This window comes from Rhinoraja longicauda, chromosome 29 (assembly GCF_053455715.1).
Source record: "Rhinoraja longicauda isolate Sanriku21f chromosome 29, sRhiLon1.1, whole genome shotgun sequence".
NCBI lineage: Eukaryota > Metazoa > Chordata > Chondrichthyes > Rajiformes > Arhynchobatidae > Rhinoraja > Rhinoraja longicauda.
In genome coordinates, this window is record NC_135981.1 from 6,321,410 (window position 1) to 6,348,314 (window position 26,905).

At 48.1% G+C, this 26,905-nt stretch overlaps 1 protein-coding gene across 2 annotated transcripts in view; it reads right to left on the reverse strand.

Moving 5' to 3' along the window:
- The window catches only part of LOC144607733 (oxysterol-binding protein-related protein 7-like), an 88,858-nt gene that overhangs the window by 12,425 nt on the left and 49,528 nt on the right, over positions 1 to 26,905 (reverse strand). For both annotated transcript variants that reach the window (XM_078424773.1, XM_078424774.1), the window contains exons 9-18: positions 26,783 to 26,866; positions 24,988 to 25,138; positions 23,294 to 23,430; positions 19,049 to 19,150; positions 18,186 to 18,320; positions 9,833 to 9,929; positions 7,944 to 8,197; positions 5,620 to 5,757; positions 3,704 to 3,767; positions 1,013 to 1,091 (exon numbers count right to left, since the gene is read on the reverse strand). In XM_078424773.1, the coding sequence (XP_078280899.1) occupies positions 1,013 to 1,091; positions 3,704 to 3,767; positions 5,620 to 5,757; positions 7,944 to 8,197; positions 9,833 to 9,929; positions 18,186 to 18,320; positions 19,049 to 19,150; positions 23,294 to 23,430; positions 24,988 to 25,138; positions 26,783 to 26,866 (1,241 nt within the window). The remainder of the gene's footprint in view (positions 1 to 1,012; positions 1,092 to 3,703; positions 3,768 to 5,619; positions 5,758 to 7,943; positions 8,198 to 9,832; positions 9,930 to 18,185; positions 18,321 to 19,048; positions 19,151 to 23,293; positions 23,431 to 24,987; positions 25,139 to 26,782; positions 26,867 to 26,905) is intronic.

Below are 26,905 nucleotides of genomic sequence, written 5' to 3' on the forward strand. Positions count from 1 at the left end.
TTCATTCATTCATTCATATCGGACAGTTTACAGCGGTCAATTAATCTACAACCTGTATGTACTTGAAATGTGGAAGGAAACCGGAGCACCCGGAGAAAACCCAAACAGGTCTTGGGGAGAATGTACAAACTCCGTACAGACAGCACCCGTAGTCAGGATCGTACCTGGGTCTCTGGCGCTGTAAGGCAGCAACTCTACCGCTGCGCCACCGTGCCACCCCAAAGTCGGCCTCCGCCGCCTCAGCCCACGTTCTGCTCTTCCCATCCGACGGGCAGAAAGGACATCTTTCCTTCTGCTCGTCTACCAGTCCTTTCAAACCCTCCTCCTCTGGTCTTGCCACTCCGAATAGTTCCCCTGCTGGAGGGACTTCTAGTTTGTGCTGCAGGAGCCACTTCTAGTTTCTCCGACTTCAGGTAACCCCTACATTCCCACTCTCTCCATCCCTCCCCCACCCAAGTCGTACCAGCTTCAAAGTCGTCTTGTTGAGTCTCATTGTCTGTATTCGTTCTCACCTAACACACAACTATCAATAGTCCGAGGTATTTATTCACAAAATGCTGGAGTAACTCAGCAGGTCAGGCAGCATCTCGGGAGAGAAGGAAAGGGTGACGTTTCGGGTCGAGACCCTTCTTCAGTCTGAAGAAGGGTCTCGACCCGAAACGTCACCCATTCCTTCTCTCCTGAGATGCTGCCTGACCTGCTGAGTTACTCCAGCATTTTGTGAATAAATACCTTCGATTTGTACCAGCATCTGCAGTTATCTTCTTATACTATCAATAGTCCGTTTCCTTTATCATCGTTACTCTTTTTCATATCTTTCATTTATTTGTTCTCCATCTCCCTACATCACCGTCTATATCTCTCGTTTCCCTTTCCCCTGACTCTCAGTCTGAAGAAGGGTCTGGACCTGAAACGTCACCTATCCCTTTTCTCCAGAGATGCTGTCTGACCCGCTGAGTTACTCCAGCTTTTTGCGTCTATCTTCGGAGCCACTCGAAACATTGCTACTTACTTTGGCAAGCTCACGTTCACTATCCCGACAGGAACAATCTCGAGGGACTTGCCCCAGAACTTGTTCTTCCATCTCACGTCTGAAACCAGAAGGGAAAGAGACACAGGTAGATTACAGTCCATTCGGCCCACTGGTTATGTGCAATCCCCTCAGGCCCATTACCCCCTACTCTCTCTGTACCTCTAGTTCCCCAGTCAGAAAGCCAGTATCCAAGCAGACTGGGGTGCTGATACACACTGGTAGCTTGGTACAACTGGCAAACTTACACTCCTCGACCATTCTACTCATGGGTTAGGAGCAGGAGCCCTTCAAGCCTGACCAACCATTCAACAAGAGCATGTCTGCTCTGATTTAGTCTAGTTTAGAGATGCAGCGCGGAAACAGGCCCTTCAGCCCTCCGAGTCCGCGACGACCAGCGATCCCCGCACATTAACGTTATTCTACGCACACCAGGGACAATCTTTACACACACACCAAGCCAATTAACCTACATACTTGTATGTCTTTGGAGTGTGGGAGGAAACCGAAGATCTCGGAGAAAACCCACGCAGGTCACGGGGAGAGTGTACAAACTCCGTACAGACGGCGCCCGTAGTCGGGATCGAACCCAGCGCTGCAAGCGCTGTCAGGCAGCGACTCTACCGCTGCGCCACCGTGCCACCTCATTGCCACATTCCTGCCTGCATCCTGTAAAGCTTTGCCTCTTGAGCTTCCAAGGGTATTCGGGAGATGTTTGTGGGATCTCAGAGTGAGGGGACAACCAAAGTCCAAGGTGGGTTAGCAAATGTTTTGCTGTCAACGTCAGCAGATTGCCCGCGCTGGAGACTGCCAACATACTACAGCTGGGACCTGTAGGGTCTGTACATGTGCACCATCTTCATCCTGTTGCAAAAGATCAAACTGAACTTTACTAGACCAAAACACAAAGATGTGCGGATTTGTAGGTCAATTGGCCTCTGTAAATTCTGCAGGTCGGCACGGTGGCGCAGCGGTAGAGTTGCTGCCTTACAGCGAATGCAGCGCCGGAGACTCAGGTTCGATCCCGACTACGGGCGCCGTCTGTACGGAGTTTGTACGTTCTCCCCGTGACCTGCGTGGGTTTTCTCCGAGATCTTCGGTTTCCTCCCACACTCCAAAGACGTACAGGTATGTAGGTTAATTGGCTGGGTAAAATGTAAAAATTGTCCCTAGTGGGTGTAGGATAGTGTTAATGTGCGGGGATCGCTGGGCGGCGCGGATTCGGTGGGCCGAAGGGCCTGTTTCCGCACTGTATCTCTAAATCTAAAATCTGTATCTCTAAATCTAAAATTGCCCAATGTGTGTCATGAGTCGATGCAAAAGCAGGATAACATAGAACTAGCATGAACAGGTGATACATAGTCATTGTGGACTCGGTGGGCTGAAGGGCCTGTTTAAATGCTGTATCTCTAAACTAAACTCACTCTCCAAAGCCACCACATCCTTGTAATGGGGCAGCGATGTAGATGGTACAAAAGACCCTTTTCCCTCAGATTCTTGGCCACTCTAAGTGGAGGAGCTCCATTTGAAATGGTAGTGGGAACTTAGGACGAAAGAATGGATCAACTGGGCTTGTATTCACTGGAATTTAGAAGAATGAGAGGGGAATCTTATAGAAACATATAAAATGATTAAGGGATTGGACAGGCTAGATGCAGGAAAAATGTTCCTGATGTTGGGGGAGTCCAGTACCAGGGGTCACAGTTTAAGAATAAGGGGTAGGCCATTTACGACTGAGATGAGGAAAAACCTTTTCACCCAGAGAGTTGTGAATCTGTGGAATTCTCTGCCACAGAAGGCAGTGGAGGCTGATACACTGGATGTTTTCAAGAGAGAGTTAGATTTAGCTCTTAGGGCTAACGGAATTAAGGGATATGGGTAAAAAGCAGGAACGGGGCCCTGATTTTGGATGATCAGCCATGATCATATTGAATGGCGGTGCTGGCACGAAAGGCCGAATGGCCTACTCCTGAACCAATTTTCTCTGTTTCTATGTAGGACGTGCACTGGCAACAAAGGTAGCAGCAGTGTGCCGATCAACTGCTTCACAAACTACGCACCCTCCACAGATGTCTCCACACCCTTCCACAGAAGAAACTATAGTTCCCTTAATGGCCTCATCAGCCACCTTAGAACCCAGAGTGACACACATCATCCTCAAGTCTCGAAGTCAAAGAAAACCATTTAGGAGTTTAGAAGGACGAGGGGGGACCTCATTGAAACTTACCAAATGGTGAAAGGCCTGGAGAGAGAGGATGTGGAGAGGATGTTTCCACTGGTGGGAGAGTCTAGGACCAGAGGCCACAGCCTCAGAATAAAAGGATGTACCTTTAGACAGGAGGAATTTCTTTCATCAGAGGGTGGTAAATCTGTGGAAATCATTAACACAGACGGCTGTGGAGGTCATCACTGGGTAATTTTCTAAAGCGGAGATTGACAGATTCTTGATTAGTACGGGTGTCAGTGGTGATGGGGAGAAGGCAGGAGATTGGGGGTTGAGAGGGAATAATAGAACAGCCATGATCAAATGGCGGAGAAGACTCGACGGGCTGAATGGCCTCATTCTGCTCCCGAAACGTATGAACCGTAATAAGGAACTCGACGTAGGGCCGCTAAACCCTTCCCCCCCCAACCTCCGGCTTTGCCGTTCCCACTCCCCCCGAAAACGCTGACCTTGCCAGAAGAGGAAGTTTTCCGATTCAGCATGGCAGACGGAGACGGGCGGGTGATGGCTAACCTGCAGCAGAACATAAGAGGCACAGTGAGAAGTGTGATATTGGCCATGACCACCCACCTGCATCCACCTCCCCATTCATCACCTTCCCCCCCCCCCCCCCCCCCAGCACCTCCCCCTTCCCCCCCTCCCCCTTCTTTTAGTTTTGGGGGTTTGTCAAGCTTGCATTCACTTGAATTTAGGACAGAGAGGGGATCTTATAGAAACATATATAATTCTCAAGGGATTGGACAGGCTAGAAGCAGGGAAAAATGATCGCCGATGTTCGGGGAGTCCAAAAACCAGGGGTCACAGTTTAAGAATAAAGGGGTAGGCCAAACACTTTTTCACCCAGAGAGTTGTGAATCTGTGGAATTCTCTGCCACAGAAGGCAGTGGAGGCCAATTCACTGGGTGGGTTCAAGAGAGAGTTAGATTTAGTTCTTGGGGCTAACAAAATCAAGGGATATGGGGGAAAAAGCAGGAACGGGATACTGATTCTGGATGATCAGCCATGATCATATTGAATGGTGGTGCTGGTTCGAAGGGCCGAATGGCCTACTCCTGCACCTATTTTCTATGTTTCTATGTTCCCGCCTTCAGGTCGCTCAATAACGTAGTACGTTAACGACGTTAGTCACCCTTGCTGGCCTCTCAGGCGCGGGATGTGCTAATCAATTCTGACAGTGCCTGTGTGAAGTCTCTCGGACAAACCACTTATTACTCCTGTACCTATTTTCTTTTTCTACGTTTTTTTAGTTTGGAGATACATCGCGGAAACAGGCCCTTCGGCCCACTGAGTCTGTGCTGACCGGTGATCTCCCGCAGAACCCAGCACTATCCTACACACACACACCAGGGGCAATTTACAATTTTTTACCGAAGTCAATTAACCTGTACATCTGCCATTGATTAGCCATGAGCACTTTGTATGGCAAGGCAGCGATGAAGGGGCCGAGTGGCCTATTCCTAACTCACTTTTCTCTCATGCTCTCGAGTTCCTGTGGAGGCCTGTGGAGTCAATTTGTGACATCGGCAGACTGGAGTGTAGAGAGCGCAGAGCAGAGGGGAAACCTTTGGGTGAAAGGTCTTCGAACTGACACATTACCTGGGCTTCCCGTCCCACCGATGACGTGGGTTTGCCCAACAGTGTTTGTTGGGGCTCTGGAAGAGCACAGGTTTAGCACTAGCTTGTTTCAAATTAATGAGCAATATGAAATCTCCATCGAGACCAAAGTTCAATTTGTAAAAAAAAATATATATATATAAAAGTTGAACACAAAATGCAGGAGTAACTCAGCGGGTCAGGCAGCATCTCTGGAGAGAAGGAATGGGTGACGTTTCGGGTCGAGACCCGAAACGTCGCCCATTCCTTCTCTCCAGAGATGCTGCCTGACTCGCTGAGTTACTCCAGCATTTTGTGTCCACCTTCGATTCAAATTAGCATCAGCATTTCCTTCCTACATATAAAAGTTGAACATGGCTACTTAGTTGAGGTGCCTTCAGTCACCTATCAGAAGGGTTGCCAACTTTCTCACTCCCAAATAAGGGTCAAAAGGCGCCCCACGTGAACTCACCCAGCCAGCGGCCTCGTGCTCCCGCTCCACCAATGGCGGCCGCCCGGGCCGGGAGGCGGGTTACTAGGCAACCTCCATTAGGTGACCTACACTGTCCGGGCCTACAGCACCCCCCGGGCCTAATCCAGGACAAGTGCGGTCCCGTACGGGACAAACCAATATACGGGATGTCCCGGCTAATACGGGACAGTTGGCAACCCTGCCTATCAGACTTGAATAACCTGTGGCAATCATTGTTTTAATCAGCTTGCATCAAAGCCCAATACCTAGAAGAGAGAAGCAAATTGTCGAGAGTATTACCTGCTCGCCAATAAACCGGAACCCCTTGTCTTCCCTTATACATTCGTACGTCTCACCAAGAACGGGATTGAACGGCTTGGATCTTGCTCTGTAATAAGTCGAGGCGTAGCCTGACATCGCAAAGGCAGCCACGTAAACCTGTCGGGAGAAGGGAAGGTCTCAGAGCAGAGAGAGAGAGAGAGAGGGGGGGGCGCAGTGGCATCTAAACCCCATCATTCTCACCCCAAACCTCCTGCTGTCTGAACCACACAATTAGACCTTCACAACATCCACACATCCTTCCATTACACGGTTCCCCCGTCTCATCGTACTGCGCTCCAGAACCAGGGGTCACAATAGACAATAGGTGCAGGAGTAGGCCACTCGGCCCTTCGAGCCAGCACCACCATTCAATCTGATCACGGCTGATCATTCTCAATCAGTACCCCGTTCCTGCCTTCTCCCCATACCCCCCTGACTCCGCTATCCTTAAGAGCTCTATCTAGCTCTCTCTTGAATGCATTCAGAGACTTGGCCTCCACTGCCTTCTGAGGCAGTGAATTCCACAGATTTACAACTCTCTGACTGAAAAAGTTTTTCCTCATCTCCGTTCTAAATGGCCTACCGCCTTATTCTTAAACTGTGGCCGTTTAAGAATAATGGGGGAGGCCATTTAGGGCTGAGATGAGGAAAAACTTTTTTTCAGCCAGAGAGTTGTGAATCTGTGGAATTCTCTGCCACAAAAGGCAGTGGAGGCCAATTCACTGGGCGTATTCAATAGACAGTTAGATATAGCTCTTAAGGCTAATGGAATCAAGGGATATGGGGGAAAAGCAGGAACAGGGTACTGATTCTGGATGATCAGCCATGATCATATTGAATGGCATTGCTAGCTCGAAGGGCCGAATGGCCTACTCCTGCACCTACTTTCTATGTTTCTATGAGCCCCACTTGGACAAGCACCATTTATACCTTTTCTCTCCACCCTTCCCTTCCAAACTCTTCCATATACATGCCATCTTCTGGCTTCACATTTGACACCTCTTCTGTCCGTAATCTCTATCACTGTCTTTTCATCTCTGGCCGGAGTAACTGAAATGGGACAGGCAGCATCTCTGCAGAGAAAGGAATGAGAGATGTTTCGGGTCGAGACCCTTCTTCAGACCTGAACTCCAGCTTTTTGTGTCCACCTTTGGTTTAAAGCAGCATCTGCAGTTCCTTATTTTCTTACACTATTTATACCAAGCCAATTAACCTACAAACCTGAGGTATCACAAAATGCTGGAGTAACTCAGCGGGTCAGGCAGCATCTCTGGAGAGAAGGAATGGGTGACGTTTCGGGTCGAGACCCTTCTTCAGACTGATACCTTCGATTTGTGCCAGCATTTGCAGTTATTTTCCTACACAATGCACCAACCTGTAAGTCTTTGGAGTGTGGGAGGAAACCAGAGCACCTGGAGAAAACCCACGGGGTCACAGGGAGAACGTACAAACTCTGAGCAGAGAAGGAATGAGTGACGTTTCGGGTCGAGACCCTTCTTCAGACCTGAATTCCAGCTTTTTGTGTCTACCTTTGGTTTAAAGCAGCATCTGCAGTTCCTTCTCATCTCTGACCTTTGTCCAACTATCTGCCAATCAGTAACCTCCTTGCTGGCGTCTACGTCCACCTATCACTTGTCAGGTTTTGTCCCCATCCCCACCTTTCTTCCAGCTTTCTACCTCCCTACTGCAATCAGTCTGAAGAAGTGTCCGGACCCAAAACATTGCCTATACATGTCCTCCAGAGATGCTGCCTGGCCTGCTGAGTTACTCCAGCACTTTGTGTGCCTTTTATTTTTGTAAACCAGCATCTGCAGTTTAGTTCAGTGATACAGCACAGAAACAGGCCCTTCGGCCCACTGAGTCCGTAATGACCAGCGATCCACGCACACTAACACTACCCTAGACGCACTAGGGACAATTCACATTTATACCAAGCCAGTTAACCTACAAACCTGAGGTATCACAAAATGCTGGAGTAACTCAGCGGGTCAGGCAGCATCTCTGGAGAGAAGGAATGGGTGACGTTTCGGGTCGAGACCCTTCTTCAGACAGATACCTTTGTGATACCTTCGATTTGTGCCAGCATCTGCAGTTATTTTCCCGCACAACCTAATAACCTGTAAGTCTTTGGGGTGTGGGAGGAAACCAGAGCACCTGGAGAAAACCCACGGGGTCACAGGGAGAACGTACAAACTCTGGACAGACGGGATCGAGCCCGGGTTCCCTGGCGCTGTGAGGCAGCAACTCTACCGCTGCTCCACCGTGCCGCCCCGCCACAGGTCCTGGTGTCTCCATTGGCTCACCATGCGTTCGAAGGGATCCAGGGTCCTGTTGGCAGTGTCGAGGAGCTCACTGAACTCCAGCTCCTCACAGAGTCTCTGTAGCGTGTTCAGCGGCTCGTTCAGCTGCACCGACATGGACACCTTCGACAGATCTTTCCCAATGTTGTTCTTCAGGATATTCCACAGGCTGATGTTGCTCAGATTTGGCCCGGGAGCCGGGAGAGATATCCTCCTCGGAATTCCATCAACCGGGCTGCAGCTTGGAACCTCTTCAACTTTAGAAAGAAATTGTTGGGGGTTTTTTTAATCGAATAAATTGAATACATTTTAGAGAGACAGCGCGGAAACAGGCCATTCAGTCCACCGAGTCCGTTCTGACCAGCGATCCCCGCATACTAACACTACCCTAGCGTTTGAGGCTCATTGAGGAGGCGCTGTGAACTGTTTTGTATGTGCTGTTATGTTTGCGTGCTACTGTATGTTTCATTTTTTCCTTAGTACCTAATCAGATGTACAGCACTTTGGTCAACGTGGGTTGTTTTTAAATGTGCTATACAAATAAAACTGACTTGACTTGACTTGACCCTACAAACTCTAGGGACAATTTTACAATTATACCAAGCCAATTAACCTATGAACCTGTACGTCTTTGGAGTGTGGGAGGAAACCGAAGATATTGGCGAAAACCCACACAGGTCATGGGAAGAACGTACAAACTCCGTACAGACAGCACCCACAGTCAGGATTGAACCCGGGTCTCTGGCGCTGTAAGGCAGCAACTCTTCCGCTGCGCCACAGTGTTTGGAAATCTCAGGTGATTATTGCCATGCTGATTGACACACATTTCGGGAAGGCAGAAATTGGAGATGGTTCTTCGAGTTACTGATGTAACACAAATGAATTGGCCGAGAAGATGGAGACTTGCACAGATATTTAACTAGTAACTGGCTGGGCACTGAATCACCAAGTAATAGAAGGCCACCAAGCAAGTGGTAGAAAATGGGATGAGTACAGATGGGCACTTGAGTTTGGGTTTACTTTCTTGTCACATATACTGAGGTACATTGAAAAGATTTTGTTGCATGGAGTCATAGAGTGACACAGTGTGGAAACAGGCCCTTCAGCCCATCTTGCCCACGTGGGCCAACATGTCCCAGCTACACTAGTCCCACCTGCCTGCGTTTAGTCCGTATCCCTCCAAACCTGTCCCATCTATGTACCTGTCTAACTGTTTCTTCAATGTTGGAATAGTCCCAGCCTCAACTACCTCCTCTGGCAACTTGTTCCATTCACCACCCACCATCCTTCGTGTGAAAAAGTTACCCCTCAGATTCCTATTAAATCTTTTCCCCTTCACCTTATACCTGTGTCCTTAGGTCCTTGATTCCCCTGCTCTGGGTAAGAGGCTCTGTGCACCTACCTGATCTATTCCTCTCATGATTTTATGCACCTCAATAAGATCACCCCTCATCCTCCTGCGCTCCAGCGAACAGAGTCCCGGCCTGCTCAACCTCTCAATGTAGCTCAGACCCTCAAGTCCTGGCAACATCCTCGTAAATCTTCTCTGTACCCTTTCCAGCTTGACAACATCTTTCCTATGACATGGTGCCCAGAACTGAACACAACACAGACATGCTAACCAGTCAGCCAAAAGACAGTACATGATTGCAATTGAGCCATCCACATGATAAAGGGAATAACGTGAGCAAAGGTAAAGTAAGAAGTGTGGCTGTCAGAGTAGAGATTTAAAAGAGTGGAGCTATTGTAATATGTGATTGCAGATCCACTTCTGTGGCTGGCACACATTAAGAGTCGTATGGGTCGGACACCATCTTGGATCATTGGATGGCGGACATGGACGGTATGGTCTAAAGCGCCCGTTTCTGTGCCTCATAACTCAACGACTATACCTGTTAGTTCACGGATGTCCGTCTCCACCTGATCCAGGTTCTCCTCAGAGTTGCTGTTGGTGATCTCACTGGTTGTGGAGTCATCATCCTCTGACATCTACGACAGAGAAAGGAACCCAAATTATTTCATGGCAATCATTCTGGTCCCATCGAGGCGTTCATGTTATCACTGCCCAAGTATGTTCATAAGTTATCGAAGCAGAATTAGGTCATTCGGCCCATCAAGTCTAATCCGACATTCAATCATGGCTGATCTATTTTTCCCTCTCAACCCCATTCTCCTGCCTTCTCCCCGTAAACGCCTGACCACCCGTACTAATCAAGAATATGTCTATCTGCGCCTTAAAAATACCCAATGACTTGGCCTCCACAGCCGTCTGTGGCAATGAATTCCACAGATTCACCACCCTCTAAGCACTGAGTGCTTTCCAGCAAAAGTCAAATATTTGGGAGAGGAAATTTATCCAGGTCTACTCCCTCACTTCTTAAAGAACTCCAATGTTGCACCTGTCAGGATAGCGAACAATGATAAATTCTACAATGGAACTAAACCTACAGCAGCATAGCAGTTCAGTTACCGGGCTAGCGCTGGTGGGAGGAGTTTAGGCTTTAGAGATACAGCGTGGAAACGGGCCCTTTGGCCCACCCAGACCACTCCGACCTGGGATTTTAGATTTCAGAGATGCAGCGCAGAAACAGGCCCTTCGGCCCACCGGGTCCGCGCCGCCCAGCGATCCCCGCACACTAACACTATCCTACACCCACTAAGGACAATTTTTACATTTGCCCAGCCAATTAACCTACATACCTGTACGTCTTTGGAGCGTGGGAGGAAACCGAAGATCTCGGAGAAAACCCACGCAGGTCACGGGGAGAACGTACAAATTCCGTACAGGCGGCGCCCGTAGTCGGGATCGAACCCGAGTCTCCGGCGCTGCATTCGCTGTAAGGCAGCAACTCTACCGCTGCGCCACCGGGTGCGAGGTGCTGATCACCTCGTACACTTGCACTATCCTACACACTAAGGACAATTTACAATTCACAGAAGCTAATTAACCTGTATATAAGAAAATAACTGCAGATGTTGGAATAAATCGGAAGGTATTTATTCACAAAATGCTGGAGTAACTCAGCAGGTCAGGCAGCATCTCAGGAGAGAAGAAATGGGCGACCTGTCGGGTCGAGACCGGTCTCGACCCGAAACGTCGCCCATTCCTTCTCTCCTGAGATGCTGCCTGACCTGCTGAGTTACTCCAGCATTTTGTGAATTTAAACCTGTATATTATCTTTGAAGTGTGGGGGAAACGGTCTTGGGGAGAACATATAAACTCCGTACAGACAGCACCCGTAGTCAGGATCGAACCCGGGTCTCTGGTGCTGTAAGGCAGCAACTTCACCGTCGTGCCTCAGTGCCACACACAAATCTCAGCGGATTTAAGTGGCTAAATAGATCTGAAATCTCAGTGTTGGCCATTGATTGTTAAGAGTTCACTAATAAATCTCAGGAAAACAATCCTGCCATTCTTACACAGTGCGACCGACCTACGTGTGACCTCACACTGACTAATTAATTTTAACGGCCTCCTCAGTTAAGGCTGAACAATAAATTCCAGCTTTGCTGCCAACTTCGCCAGCTCATGCATAAAAATAAATAAAATAACGTGACCGAACTTCCAAATTCTCCTTCCCATTCCCACTCTCACCCCAAGTTCCAAAGAATTTCAATGCACTCAAGAACCAGCATTGCATTTGAAGGCGGAGATCGACAGGTACTTGATCGGTAAGGGTGTCGAGGGCTATGGGGAGAAGACCTGGGTTCGATCCTGAATACGGGTGCTGCCTGGATGGAGTTTGTACGTTTTCTCTGTGACTGTGTGTCTATCTTCAGTATAAACCAACATCTGCATCAAGAGAGAGTTAGATTTAGCCCTTAGGGGTTAAGGGAATCAAGGGATATGGGGAAAAAGCAGGAGCAGGGTATTGATCCTGAATGATCAGCCATGATCATACTGAATGACCAGGATCATATTGCTGGCTCGAAGGGCCGAATGGCCTACTCCTGCACCTATTTTCTATGTTTCCATGCATGGGTTGTCTCCGGGTGCTCCGGTTTCCTCCCACATTCCAAAGACGTACGGATTAATTGGCCGAGGTATAATTGAAAATTGTCCGTCATGTGTAGGGTGATGCTATCGGCCAAGGTGATCACTGGTCAATGCGGTCGGTGGGCCGAAGGGCCCATTTCCACGCTGTGTATCTAAAGTGAAGAGAGGGAAAGCTAGATCAGCCAGTATCGAATAGCAGAGTAGACTCGATGGGACGAATGGTCAACTACTGCTCCTATGACTTGAAAACTTATGCATTTACTGATTAGACAACCAGGGCCACCCAGAATCAACAGTCGCAAACACTTTAGATACAACACCTCCCATCTTCTCAAGCAGCAGGTGGGAACATTTGCACCTCAACCCAAGCAAGCCTGAAACTGAACCCCGACACCAGTACAAAATCCTCCTCATGACCTACAAAGCCCTCCATAACCTGGCCCCATCCTACCTGACTGACCTCCTCCACAGACACACTCCCACCCGTACCCTCCGCTCTGCTGCTAACCTCCTGTCCCCCCGTCCCCCCCCATCCGGACCAAACTCAGGTCCTGGGGGGACAGGGCTTTCTCCATCGCTGCTCCCACCCTCTGGAACTCACTACCTCAGACCATCAGAGACTCCTCCTCACTCACCACATTCAAAACATCACTGAAGTCTCACCTGTTCAGCACTGCCTTCAACCACTGACCGTCACCTCACCTTATTTTTCCTTTTCTGTTCGTTTACTTATTTATTAATTTTTTTCCTATGTTTTAGTAAACCCTGTAAAGCGTCTTTGAGTTTTTAGAAAAGCGCTATATAAATGTAATGCATTATTATTATTATTATTATTATTATCATCGGTTTTCTGACAGTGTGAATATTTCCACTCAAACACCCACTTTCTAAGAAAGGAAGGAGAGAAAAAACGGGGGAATTATAGACCAGTTAGTCTTACATCGGTAGTGGGGAAGATGCTTGAGTCGATAGTTAAAGATGTAATAGCAGCACATTTGGAAAGCAGTGAGAGGATCGGTCAAATGTGTAGGAAAAAAGAGTCTCAACCCAAAACGCCACCCATTCCTTAATGACTACTCATATGATGAAAGAATGGGTCGACTGGGCTTGTATTCACTGGAATTTAGAAGGATGAGAGAGGATCTTATAGAAATATAAAATTCTTAAAGGACTGGACAGGCTAAATGCAGGGAAAATGTTCCCGATGTTGCGGGAGTCCAGAACCAGGGGTCACAGTTTAAGAATAAGGGGTAGGCCATTTAGGACTGAGATGAGGAAATATTTTTTCACCCAGAGAGTCGTGAATCTGTGGAATTCTCTGCCATAGAAGGCAGTGGAGGCCAATTCATTGGATGTTTTCAAGAGAGAGTTAGATTTAGCTCTTAGGGCTAAAGGAATCAAGGGATATGGGGAAAAAACAGGAACGGGGTATTGATTTAAGATGATCAGCCATGATCATATTGAATGGCGGTGCTGGCTCGAAGGGCCAAATGCCTACTCCTGCTCCTATTTTTCTATGTTTCTATGTTTTTCAATGATGGATAATGGAATTTGAACCTCAAGTATGGGAATTGCCAAGCCACCATCTGCAGTTTTGCCAATAATAAATTACATTATTAATAAATTGCGGGCAGATGTAAAAACTGTTTAATAAAAGCCTTACCAATCTCACTTAATTTAACTAAAAAAAACTAAGCAGCCTCATGTAAAATGAAAGAGCAAGGTGGAAAATGTCAAATACTAGAGGGCATAGCTTTAAGTCCAGAGGAGCAAAGTTTAAAGGAGATGTGTGGGGCGTTATTTTTTTTTAAAACACAAGAGTGGTGGGGGTCTGGAAGGCATTGCAAGGGGACGGTGATGGAGGTGAAGGCAGATAAGATAGTGGCATTCAAGAGGCTTTTAGATAGTCATGGATATGAGGGAAATGGAGGGCTACTTTTAAGGAGGAGATTGACCGGTTCTTGATTCACTGGATGTTTTCAAGAGAGCGTTAGATTTAGCTCTTAGGGCTAAAGGAATCAAGGGATATGGGGAAAAAGCAGGAACGTGCAAAAGGTTACAGGGAGAAGGTAGGAGAATAATAATAATAATAATATTCATTTATTGTCATTGCAACGAGTACAACGAAATTAAAAAAATAGCCAATCCTGACGGTGCGTACAAACATATATGCAATAAATGCAAAAACAAATAAATACATAAATACAATTAAATACAATTATATTAAGTACAAGATTTTTTAACGGTGTTGCCTAGTGCAAAGGTAGTGTTCAGTTCTCGTATGGCCCTGGGGTAAAAACTGTTCTTAAGTCTGTTTGTTCGGGATTTGATCGACCTGAAACGTCGACCAGAGGGCAGATGAACAAACAGACGGTGGCCGGGGTGGGATGGATCTTTTATTATTTTGCCTGCTCTACTGAGGCAGCGTAGGCTGAACAGGTGCTCCAGGGAGGGCAGTGAGCAGCCGATGATCTTCTGGGCCGTCGTGATGACCCTCTGAAGGGCCTTCCTGTCCTTTTCTGAGCAGCTGGCATACCATGTGGTTATACAGTATGCCAGCACACTCTCGATGGAGCAGCGATAGAAGGACAACATGAGCTTCTCCTGCAGGTTGGTTTTCCTGAGGATCCTCAGGAAGTGGAGTCTCAGGAATGGGGTTGAGAGGGAAAGATAGATCAGCCACTATTGAATGGTGGGGTAGGCTCAACGGACTGAATGGCCTAATTCTGCTCCTATGGCTCGAGAACCTGTGAGGATCACGTGTGGGCTGAGGGGACTAGTGTAATTTGGCAGCATGTTCAGGATGGACACTGTGGACTGAAGGGCCTGTTCCTGTACTGAACTGTTCTACGTTCTTGCAGTAAATACAGGGGATGAAACAGGCTTTAAACAACTCCACCTTCCCAGTAGGTTTAATTCTAATGGAGGAGGTCTAAGATTTAAATCCAATTCCTTGACTTTAGTAACCCATTGCACCCCCTCCTCCCCCAGGGTCATACAATCCACATGACAATCCTGACCACTAGGTGACTTTTATTCCCCAGTTGGCAGGCTTAATAAAATTAGTTTTCTTTTTGTTAAAAAGCCAATTTATTCGTTTGTCTTTTCCACTCCCTTTAGCTTTATAGACAATAGACAATAGGTGCAGGAGGAGGCCATTCGGCCCTTCGAGCCAGCACCTCCATTCAATGTGATCATGGCTGATCATTCTCAATCAGTACCCCGTTCCTGCCTTCTCCCCGTACCCCCTGACTCCGCTATCCTTAAGAGCTCTATCTAGCTCTCTCTTGAATGCATTCAGAGAATTGGCCCCCACGGCCTTCTGAGGCAGAGAATTGGCCTCAACTGCCTTCTGAGGCAGAGAATTCCACAGATTCACAACTCTCTGACTGAAAAAGTTTTTCCTCATCTCAGTCCTAAATGGCCTACCCCTTATTCTTAAACTGTGGCCCCTGGTTCTGGACTCCCCCAACATTGGGAACATGTTTCCTGCCTCTAATGTGTCCAACCCCTTAATAATCTTATATGTTTCGATAAGATCTCCTCTCATCCTTCTAAATTCCAGTGTATACAAGCCTAGTCGCTCCATTCCTGGGAATAATGCAGAGGTTGCAGGATCAATTTATTCCAAAGAGGTGGAAAGACTCTAAGGGGAGTAAGAGACACCTGTGGCTGACAAGGGAAGTCAGGGACAGCATAAAAATTAAGGAGAGGAAGTATAACATAGCAAAGAAGAGTGGGAAGACAGAGGATTGGGACTCTTTTAAAGAGCAACAAAAGTTAACTAAAAAGGCAATACGAGGAGAAAAGATGAGGTACGAGGGTAAACTAGCCAATAATATAAAGGAGGATAGCAAAAGTTTTTTTAAGTACGTGAAGAGGAAAAAAATAGTCAAGGCAAATGTGGGTCCCTTGAAGACAGAAGCAGGGGAATTTATTATGGGGAACAAAGAAATGGCAGACGAGTTAAACCGTTACTTTGGATCTGTCTTCACTGAGGAAGATACACACAATCTCCCAAATGTTCTAGGGGCTGGAGAACCTAGGGTGATGGAGGAACTGAAGGAAATCCACATTAGGCAGGAAATGGTTTTGGGTAGACTGATGGGACTGAAGGCTGATAAATCCCCAGGGCCTGATGGTCTGCATCCCAGAGTACTTAAGGAGGTGGCTCTAGAAATAGTGGAAGCATTGGAGATCATTTTTCAATGTTCTATAGATTCAGGATCAGTTCCTGTGGATTGGAGAATAGCAAATGTTATCCCACTTTTTAAGAAAGGAGGGAGAGAGAAAACGGGTAATTATAGACCAGTTAGTCTGACATCAGTGGTGGGGAAAATGCTGGAGTCAATTATAAAAGACGAAATTGCTGAGCATTTGGATAGCAGTAACGGGATCGTTCCGAGTCAGCATGGATTTACGAAGGGGAAATCATGCTTGACAAATCTACTGGAATTTTTTGAGGATGTAACTAGGAAAATTGACAAGGGAGAGTCAGTGGATGTGGTGTACCTCGACTTTCAGAAAGCCTTCGACAAGGTCCCACATAGGAGATTAGTGGGCAAAATTAGGGCACATGGTATTGGGGGTAGGGTACTGACATGGATAGAAAATTGGTTAACAGACAGAAAGCAAAGAGTGGGGATAAATGGGTCCCTTTCGGAATGGCAGGCAGTGACCAGTGGGGTACCGCAAGGTTCGGTGCTGGGACCCCAGCTAGTTACGATATACATTAATGACTTAGACGAAGGGATTAAAAGTACCATTAGCAAATTTGCAGATGATACTAAGTTGGGGGGTAGTGTGAATTGTGAGGAAGATGCAATAAGGCTGCAGGGTGACCTGGACAGGTTGTGTGAGTGGGCGGATACATGGCAGATGCAGTTTAATGTAGATAAGTGTGAGGTTATTCACTTTGGAAGTAAGAATAGAAAGGCAGATTATTATCTGAATGGTGTCAAGTTAGGAGGAGGGGGAGTTCAACGAGATCTGGGTGTCCTAGTGCATCAGTCAATGAAAGGAAGCATGCAGGTTCAGCAGGCAGTGAAGAAAGCCAATGGAATGTTGGCCTTCGTAACAAGAGGAGTTGAGTATAGGAGCAAAGAGGTCCTTCTACAGTTGTACCGGGCCCTGGTGAGACCGCACCTGGAGTACTGTGTGCAGTTTTGGTCTCCAAATTTGAGGAAGGATATTCTTGCTATGGAGGGCGTGCAGCGTAGGTTCACTAGATTAATTCCCGGAATGGCGGGACTGTCGTATGTTGAAAGGCTGGAGCGATTGGGCTTGTATACACTGGAATTTAGAAGGATGAGGGGGGATCTTATTGAAACATATAAGATAATTAGGGGATTGGACACATTAGAGGCAGATAACATGTTCCCAATGTTGGGGGAGTCCAGAACAAGGGGCCACAGTTTGAGAATAAGGGGTAGGCCATTTAGAACGGAGATGAGGAAGAACTTTTTCAGTCAGAGGGTGGTGAAGGTGTGGAATTCTCTGCCTCAGAAGGCAGTGGAGGCCAGTTCGTTGGATGCTTTCAAGAGAGAGCTGGATAGAGCTCTTAAGGATAGCGGAGTGAGGGGGTATGGGGAGAAGGCAGGAACGGGGTACTGATTGATAGTGATCAGCCATGATCGCATTGAATGGCGGTGCTGGCTCGAAGGGCTGAATGGCCTACTCCTGCACCTATTGTCTATTGTCTATTGTCTTTCAACATATGACAGTCCCGCCATTCCAGGAATTAACCTAGTAAACCTACGCTGCACGCCCTCAATAGCAAGAATATCCTTCCTCAAATTTGGAGGCCAAAACTGCACACATTACTCCAGGTGCGGTCTCACTAGGGCCCTGTACAACTGCAGAAGGACCTCTTTGCTCCTATACTCAACTTTGAAGTACCCCACTGCCCATTAGTTAAGAATCCAAACCTTGCCTTTTGTTTCTGTGTTCATCTACTGTCCCTTCACTCCCCGTTTCCCTCCGCTTCCGATTCAAAAACTTATGAAAAATCGTTGACCTGCGAAGTTAATCCTGACTCTTTCTTGAAAACGCAGCCTGCCCTGCATTTCCCAGCCTGAATGGTTGGCCAATGTCATTAGCGTGACCGGTCAAATCCAAGACATTCCTGGCCCACTGCTCGCCAAGAGTGGAGGGGGGGGGGGGAGGGATGGTCGTCCAGACATGGAACCAGAAATCTTTCCGATTCATTGTATTCCCGACTCACAACCATGTTAGGTCCCAGCATTCACCTCGTTGTAGGACGAACAGGCCGACAGCATCACTTCCTCCGCGTCGAAGTACTCAACGTGCGACTCAGACAGCGAGATGTTGCTGTCCAAGGACAACTGGTTGATGAGGGACGTGTTGCGTGTCGCCTGTAGATGCTTTGCAGAGAAATCAAACATCAGATGAATGCAGTGAGTTACTCCCCCACCTGTTAATCCCTTGCCTTAAGCAGAACCGACTTGCATTGAACAGTTTTAATGGATGTCAGATGTCACTGGACAAATGAATAGGAGAATAGATTAACAGGATAGAAGTACTTTGACAATATTTAAAAGACATTCGGACGGGTACATGGACAAGAAAGGTTTAGAGGGATATGGGCCCAACGCAGGTAAATGGGACTAGCTTAGATGGTCAGCATGGACCGGTTGGGCCGAAGGGCCTGTTTCCAAGCTATATGACTGTCCTTCTGCCAATGTGATGATGCTTCCAATTCCACGCCCCACTACACACTGACAAGTGGAGATGAGAACGAGACTGAGATGAGGAAAAACGTTTTCACCCAGAGAGTTGTGAATCTGTGGAATTCTCTGCCACAGAAGGCAGTGGGGGCCAATTCACTGGATGTTTTCAAGAGAGAGTTGCATTTAGCTCTTAGGGCTAACGGAGTCAAGGAATACGGGGAGAAGGCAGGAACGGGGTACTGATTGTGGATGATCAGCCGTGATCATATTGAATGGCGGCGCTGGCTCGAAGGGCCGAATGGCCTACCCCTGCACCTATTTTCGGTGTTTCTATGTTTACAACCAGTTCTCCGCCAAAGCAAATTAATACAGGGAAATACAGAAGCAACTACAGGTCCCCCTGTACAAGAATTCTGACCTACCTCCTCCACTTTGACAGGGGTCGATGGGTTCGTCTCCACAAAGCTGGCGAGACACTGGATTCTGTGCAATCGTTTCTGGAGATCAGCGTTCTGGGACATGACCTGAAGACAGGCACTAGGTTAATTAGCCACGGGGGGAGAGGGGGGGGGGGGTTAGAATCAAGACAGGGTTCAAAGTACTCAACATCCCTCGACGCCAACAAGTGTGGCCTGGGTGATCAGGGGCCTGCTGATCTTGCAGTGTGATTATCAGTGTGACTACCTCAGGAACGAGCAGCTGGTTTAGAACATCTCAACCCCTTCTCTTCACCAGGTAGAAAGCTTTTCCACCAACACATACAAAATCTAAGTCTATGCACAACCATCAAGCTATTGAACAACAATGTATGTCTCGACCCGAAGTGTCACGCATTCCCTTTCTCCGGAGATGCTGCCTGACCCGCTGAGTTACTCCAGCATTTTGTGTCTATCTTTGGTTTAAACTAGCATCTGCAGTTCCTTCCTACACATGTATAAACCCAATCCCAACCTTACCTCAGCAGCAAACTGCAATGGTCTTAGTAAAAGATTGTACCACCTACTCTGGCTTGCACTATCATGGTGTAGTTTAGAGGTACAGCGAGGAAACAGGCCCTTTGGCCCACCGAGTCCGTGCCGACCAGCAAACCTTGTACTCTGACACTATCCTACACACCCCAGGGATAATTTACAAATATACCAAGGCAATGACCGTACACAAACCTGTCCGTCTTTGGAATGTGGGAGGAAACCGGAGATCCCGGAGAAAACCCACGCAGGTCGCGGGGAGAACGTACAAACTCCGTAGAGACAAGTACTTGCAGTCAGGATCGAACTCGGGTCTCTGGCGCTGTAAGGCAGTAACTCTGCCACTGCACCACTGTGCCACCCTATTATGGCTCGGATACTTAGTATAACTGATCATTTACTGTAATATTGTTTTTTTGCACCTTTATTTGTTGAGCTGTTGCGTTAATAAGCCTTATAAAGCTGTGGCAAGTGAACATCATGTTGTTCCTTTCCTGGTTCCTGGTGCTTAAAGCAATTAAACGCTCCTGACTGCCCTCTCACGTCACCAGGACATAGTGTTGCCAACTATCGCACTCCCAAATAGGTGACGTTACTGCCCCGCGCCCCACGTGACCTCAGCCAGCCAGCGGCCACGTGTTCCCGCTCCACCAATGGCGGCCGCCCGGGCCGGGAGGCAGGTTGCTGTGCAACTTCCATTAGGTGGCGCCCGGGCCTACACTGTCCGGAGCTAAAATGTCGGAAACCTAGAGTATCAGGATCTGCAGTGTCGGGGCCTGCAATGTCGGGGCCTACAGGTCCAGGCCTACAGCGCCCCCCGGAGCCTAGTACCGGACCAGGGCGGTCCCATATAGGACAAATCAATTTAGCCCAAAATACAGGATGTCCCGGCTAATACGGGACAGTTGGCAACCCTACCAGGACAGTTTAAGGACTGCCTCAAAGTGTCCCTCAAAGACTTGGACATCAACCTCAGCACTTGGGAGTCTCTTGCTCTGGACCATCCAACCTGGCGTAGCAAGCTCACCACAGGAGCCCGTGCAGCAGAGAACAGACGCACTGCAGAGGCCCAGAGGAAACGCACCGCGCACAAGGCCCGGGCTACCTCCACTTCCACTGCAGCACCCATCCACTTGTGTCCTATGTGTGGGCGTGCCTTCCGGGCCCGGATTGGCCTCACCAGTCACTTCCGGACCCACAGTCACCAATCCTCCAACTGAAAGTGAAGTCATGGTCATCTTTGAACCCGAAGGACAAACAGCAACAACACCAGGACAGAGAGTGTCCGCCTACTTGACCATAGCTGGGGAAGGACAGGGACACTACCAGTGGATATTCCAGATCTCCACGTTTGGCTTTCAGCACATCGAACTGGAGAGCGGGAGAGCTTTCCAATCATTGACTGAAGGCGCTGAGGAAATGGTAAAAGGCCTAATGATTATGATCAGCTAACTCAAAGCAGAAGCTGGGATATGAGTTCTGGACAAATCCAGTCCTTCTTTGGCAAGAGCCCATACACATTCGTATGGTGTGTGAGCTGGTGTTAATGACAAATAAAGTATTTGTATTGATGGGAAGAACAGGCAGCATGGTAGCACAGCGGTAGAGTCGATGCCTCACAGCGCCAGACACCTGGGTTCGAACCCGACCATAGGTGCTGACCGTACGGAGTTTTTACGTTCTCCCCAGTGACTTGCCTGGGTTTTCTCCGGGTGCTCCGGTTTCCTCCCACACTCGAAAGACGTGCAGGTTTGCAGGCTAATAGGCTTGGTGAAATTGTAAATTGTCCCTTGTGTGTGTAGTGTAGTGTTAGTGTGAGGGGTTGGTCGGTCGGCATGGATTCGGTGGGCCGAAGGGCCTGTTTCCACGCTGTATCTCTAAACTGAACTAAAACCAAACTGAACTCAGGAAAAAGGAGACACCCTAAAACTGGCAACATGGTGCATGATGTCCCACAGATCAGGAGTAAGGACGGAACGGTGGCACAGCTGGTGGAGCTGCTGCCTCACTCCGCTAAGTAACACGAGTTCGATCCTGACCTCGGGTGTTCCTTTAAATTTTGCCTCTCTCACCTTACCTGCCCCTTTACCTCCCCCCTCAACTCCATCCAAGGACCCAAACAGTCTTTCCAGGTGAGACAGAGGTTCACCTGCACCTCCTCCAATCTCATCTATTGTATCTGCTGATCTAGATGTCAACTTCTCTACATCGGCGAAACCAAACACAGGCTCGGCGATCGCTTCGTTCAACACCTGCGCTCGGTCCGCGCTAACCAACCTGATCTCCCAGTGGCTGAGCACTTCAACTCCCCCTCCCACTCCCAGTCTGACCTTTCTGTCATGGGCCTCCTCCAGTACCATAGTGAGGCCCACTGGAAATTGGAGGAACAGCACCTCATATTTCACCTGGGCAGCTTGCAGCCCAGTGGTATGAACATCGACTTCTCCAACTTTAGATAGCTCCTCTGTCCCTCTCTTCCCCTCCCCCTTCCCAGATCTCCCACTGTCTTCCTGTCTCCACCTATATCCTTCCTCTGTCCCGCCCCCCTGACATCAGTCTGAAGAAGGGTCTCGACCCGAAACGTCATGCATTCCTTCTCTCCTGAGATGCTGCCTGACCTGCTGAGTTACTCCAGCATTTTGTGAATTAAAGCTTTACCGTCTAGTCATTGACGTTTCCAAAAAGGCATTGACCGTCTACCCTATCTATGCCTCTCATCATTGTATATAATTCTATCTCCCACTAGAGGAAACAATCCCAGTTTGTCCAACTTCTTAAAAACGCTCTAATCCAGCCAACATTCTGGTAAAGCTTTCCTGTCCAAAGTGCTAACAGTATTCATTTTACAAATATATTTATTTATAAATATAAAAGACACAACACAAAACGCTGGAGTAACTCAGCGGGTCAAGCAGCATAAGACTCAGTGTGAAGGGGGGGTCCCGACCCAAAACATCACTCATCCTTTGTCTCCAAAGATGCTGCCTGACCCGCTGAGTTACTGCATCACTCTGCGTCTATCTTTGGTATAAACCAGCATCTGCACTTCCTTGCTTCCCTGTCTATAAATAAATATAATCAGTCTGAAGATGGGTCCCAACCCGAAATGTTGCCCGCCCACTTTCTCCAGAGATGCTGCCTGACCCGCTGAGTTACTCCGGCAATGTGTGTCTATTTAAAGTCCTCCAAAGCTGCATCATGTCTTCCTGAAGATCGACAGAGAATGCTGGAGTAACTCAGCAAGTCAGGCAGCATCTCAGGAGAGAAGGGAATGTGACTTCCTGACTCCTGCGTTTAATGCCCCATCCGATTCCGTACACTTTCGTTACCACTAGTCAGATAACGCCCAACCTAGGCGACGCTGTGTGAGCTGGTCATAGAAGTGGAACTGCAATCACGCATTACGATCGCTCCACTTTTTTTAAAAAACTCCACTCTAACGGCAGCATTACTTATTTTAAATACGATTCCCTTTATCCTGTATCTGTACAATGTGGACGGCTCGATTGTAATCATGTGCAGTCTTTCCGCTGACTAGTTAACACTCAAAGGCTTTTCACTGTACCTCGGCACACGTGACGATAAACTAAACTAATACTTGTGTTGCTACTTTGAGAAGATGGGTGAGTTGCAGGGTGCTGTTAGGGTGTGGTCAGTCGGTCACCAGAAAGGCCGGGACAACCCAAGAGGCTTCCTCACCTCCGACAAGGTGTTCTTCAGGTTTGCGACCTGGACCGCGGATGCACTGGGGTCCCTCTCCTTCTCCGCCCACATCTGCTTGAGTCTCTCCTTCTCTATTGACAGCGTGTTGAAGAGCGACTTCAAATTCCAGAAAACTAGAGCAAGAGGGAGGGAGTTCATGAAGGAGGTCACCAGCATAAACCAAATTCCTACAGTGATAACGCCCTGATCCAGACAACATCCTGACCAAGCTCTTCTGCGCCCTGCCCACCCCGTCGGGGCACGGATTGCGGACGATCGGCCACGATCACAGTGAATGGCGGCGCTGGCTTGAATGGCCTACTCCTGCGCCATTTGTCCACGGTCTGTGGTCAAACAACCACCTTAATTCCACATTCCCGCTTTCCCCTCACGAGCTCGTCACCTGGTTGGTGGATAAACTTTGGAAGGGACACGGGGAAAGCGGAAGATGTGCAGAAGCCAGCTGGGCAGTAAGTACATTGCTTGCAGAGGTTGCAAAGGCATCATGACCACGCAAGGAAATGGAAAATATTCACACCGGATAAAGAAGCATTCAATGCAAAGTCCGGGCTGAAATGATGACATCAGGAGACAAGTTGAGTGTGTTCTCCAAGATATTCTGTGCTTTTAAAAAAATTTAGTTTAGCTTAGAGATACAGCGTGGAAACAGGCCTTTCGGCCCACCGAGTCCGCACCGACCAGCGATTACCCCATTACGGGCGGCACGGTGGCGCAGCGGTAGAGTTGCTGCCTTACAGCGAATGCAGCGCCGGAGACTCAGTTTCGATCCTGACTACGGGCGCCGTCTGTACGGAGTTTGTACGTTCTCCCCGTGACCTGCGTGGGTTTTCTCCGAGATCTTTGGTTTCCTCCCACACTCCAAAGATGTACAGGTATGTAGGTTAATTGGCTGGGTTAATTAAATGTAAAAATTGTCCCTAGTGTGTGTAGGATAGTGTTAATGTGCGGGGATCGCTGGGCGGCACGGACCCGGTGGGCCGAAGGGCCTGTTTCCGCGCTGTATCTCTAAATCTATAAATCTAAATCTATCCTACACATTAGGGACAATTTTACAATTTTTTTGCCATGCCAATTAACCTACAAACTTGTATGGCTTTGGAGTGTGGGAAGAAACCAAAGTACCCGGAGAACACACACGCAGGTCACGGGGATAACGTATAAACTCCATACAAACGGCGCCCATAGTCACGGTCTCTGGTGCTGTAAGGCAGCAACTCTACCGCTGCACCACATTGTAATGTAGGTTAGATTTTGATGTCGATATCTATTAAAGTAGACTGTTGTGTCAGACAGAGGTGGGGAATAAACAGTCACAAATACGTGTAGGAAGGAACTGCAGATGCTGGTTTAAATCGAAGGTAGACACAAAATGCTGGAGTAACTCAGCGGGTCAGACAGCAACTCTGGAGGGAAGGAATGGGTGACGTTTCGGGTCGAGACCCTTCTTCAAGCTGAACTTCAGAATAACATACATTCACAACTTGCAAGGGACACTTCTTCAGTCTGAAGAAGGGTCTCGACCCGAAACGTCACCTATTTCCTTTCTGCAGAGGTGCTGCCTGACCCGCTGAGTTACTCCAGCGTTTTGTGTCTATCCACTACCTACGTTCACCTGCCCTTAACCTTACAAGCTTTGCGGTCGTTCTGGAGAGACCCCCACCCGTCATTACCTTTCTTCGATGCCAAACAGAAGTCCTGCTGCAGTTGCAGATACTCCTCCTTCACGGAGAGAGGGGCCGAGATGCTCTTCAGGTCCAGGCAGTCAGGGAGGCTGGGCGCAGACACGTGCAACTTGACAGGACGCATGGCGTCAGCGGAGGCCTGCAGCCGGCAAAGGGGACAATGATTTCCAGTCAACATTGACATTAGTCTGAAGAAGGGTCTCGACACGAAACATCACCCATTCCTTCTCTCCAGAGATGCTGCCCGACCCACTGGATCACCCCAGCATTTTGTGATACCTCCAGTCAACATCCAGCAAAATGGAGGCGTATGATGAGCCTATGACGGCACTGGGCCTGTATTCGCTGGAGTTTAGAAGAATAAGGTGGGGGGGGGGGGACCTCATTGAAATGTACAGAATAATGAAAGGCTAGGACAGAGTGGATGTGGAGAGGATCTTTTCACTAGTGGGAGAGTCTAGGACTAGAGGCCACAGCCTCAGAATTAAGGGACGTTTCTTTAGGAAGGAGATGAGGAGGAATTTCTTTTAGTCAGAGTGTGGTGAATCTGTGGAATTCTTTGCCACAGAAGGTCTGTGGAGGCAAAGTCAGTGGATATATTTAATGCAGAGATAGATAGTGCGGGTGTCAGGGGCTATGGGGGTGAAAACAGGAGAATGGGGTTAGGAGGGAGAGATAGATCAGCCGTGATTGAATGACGGTGTAGACTTGATGGGCCGAATGGCCTAATTCTGCTCCTATCACTTATGAACTTATGATCTGATGAGACCAAGCTTGCACGACAGTCTAATATACATTCGCAACCTGCGCGGGACCCAAAACTAACTCAGACCATCACCTATGAAGCGTGGAAACAAGAAACAAGATGCTGCCTGACCCGCTGAGTTACTTCAGCACTTTGTGTCTACCCTTGGCAGATGAGATCAGTTTAACCAGGCACAAACACTGTGGGCTAAAGGGCCCAGTCCTGCGCTGTACATAGAAACATAGAAACATAGAAACATAGAAAATAGGTGCAGGAGTAGGCCATTCGGCCCTTCGAGCCTGCACGCACCGCCATTCAATATGATCATGGCTGATCATCCAACTCAGTATCCCGTACCTGCCTTCTCTCCATACTCTCTGACCCCTTTAGCCACAAAGGCCACATCTAACTCCCTCTTAAATATAGCCAATGAACTGGCCTTAACTACCCTCTGCGGCAGAGAATTTCACAAATTCACCACTCTCATCTCGGTCCTAAAAGACTTCCCCCTTATCCTTAAACTGTGTGGCCCCTTGTTCTGGACTTCCCCAACATCGGGAACAATCTTCCTGCAATTAGCCTTTCCAACCCCTTAAGAATTTTGTAAGTTTCTATAAGATCCCCCCTCAATCTTCTAAATTCCAGCGAGTACAAGCCGAGTCTATCCAGTCTTTCTTCATATGAAAGTCCTGCCATCCCAGGAATCAATCTGGTGAACCTTCTCTGTACTCCCTCTATGGCAAGAATGTCTTTCCTCAGATTAGGAGACCAAAACTGTACGCAATACTCCAGGTGTTGTCTCACCAATGCCCTGTACAACTGTTCAGTTCAGAACTGTACAGTTCTATGTCTGTACCTGAATGAATCAAGGAGGAGAAAGTTTCAGGGATACTGATGGCCAAACGCTACCCCACTTTATTTTCAACACAAAAGGGAAGGTTGACCAATGATTTTGTTCTTCTTCAGCTTTGATTGGAGGTATGCCATACAATGGACAACCTATATCTTCCAACCACGACATATTTCACAGAGACCCACCTTCGTCTCGTCCTTGGCAAAGCTTTGGGTGCACCATATTTTGGAGGTGCGTTTTTCCTTCTTTGATTTGTCAGCAAGGAAACCCTGGAATCATTGAAAAGAAAGATGTAGGGTGAATGCCGG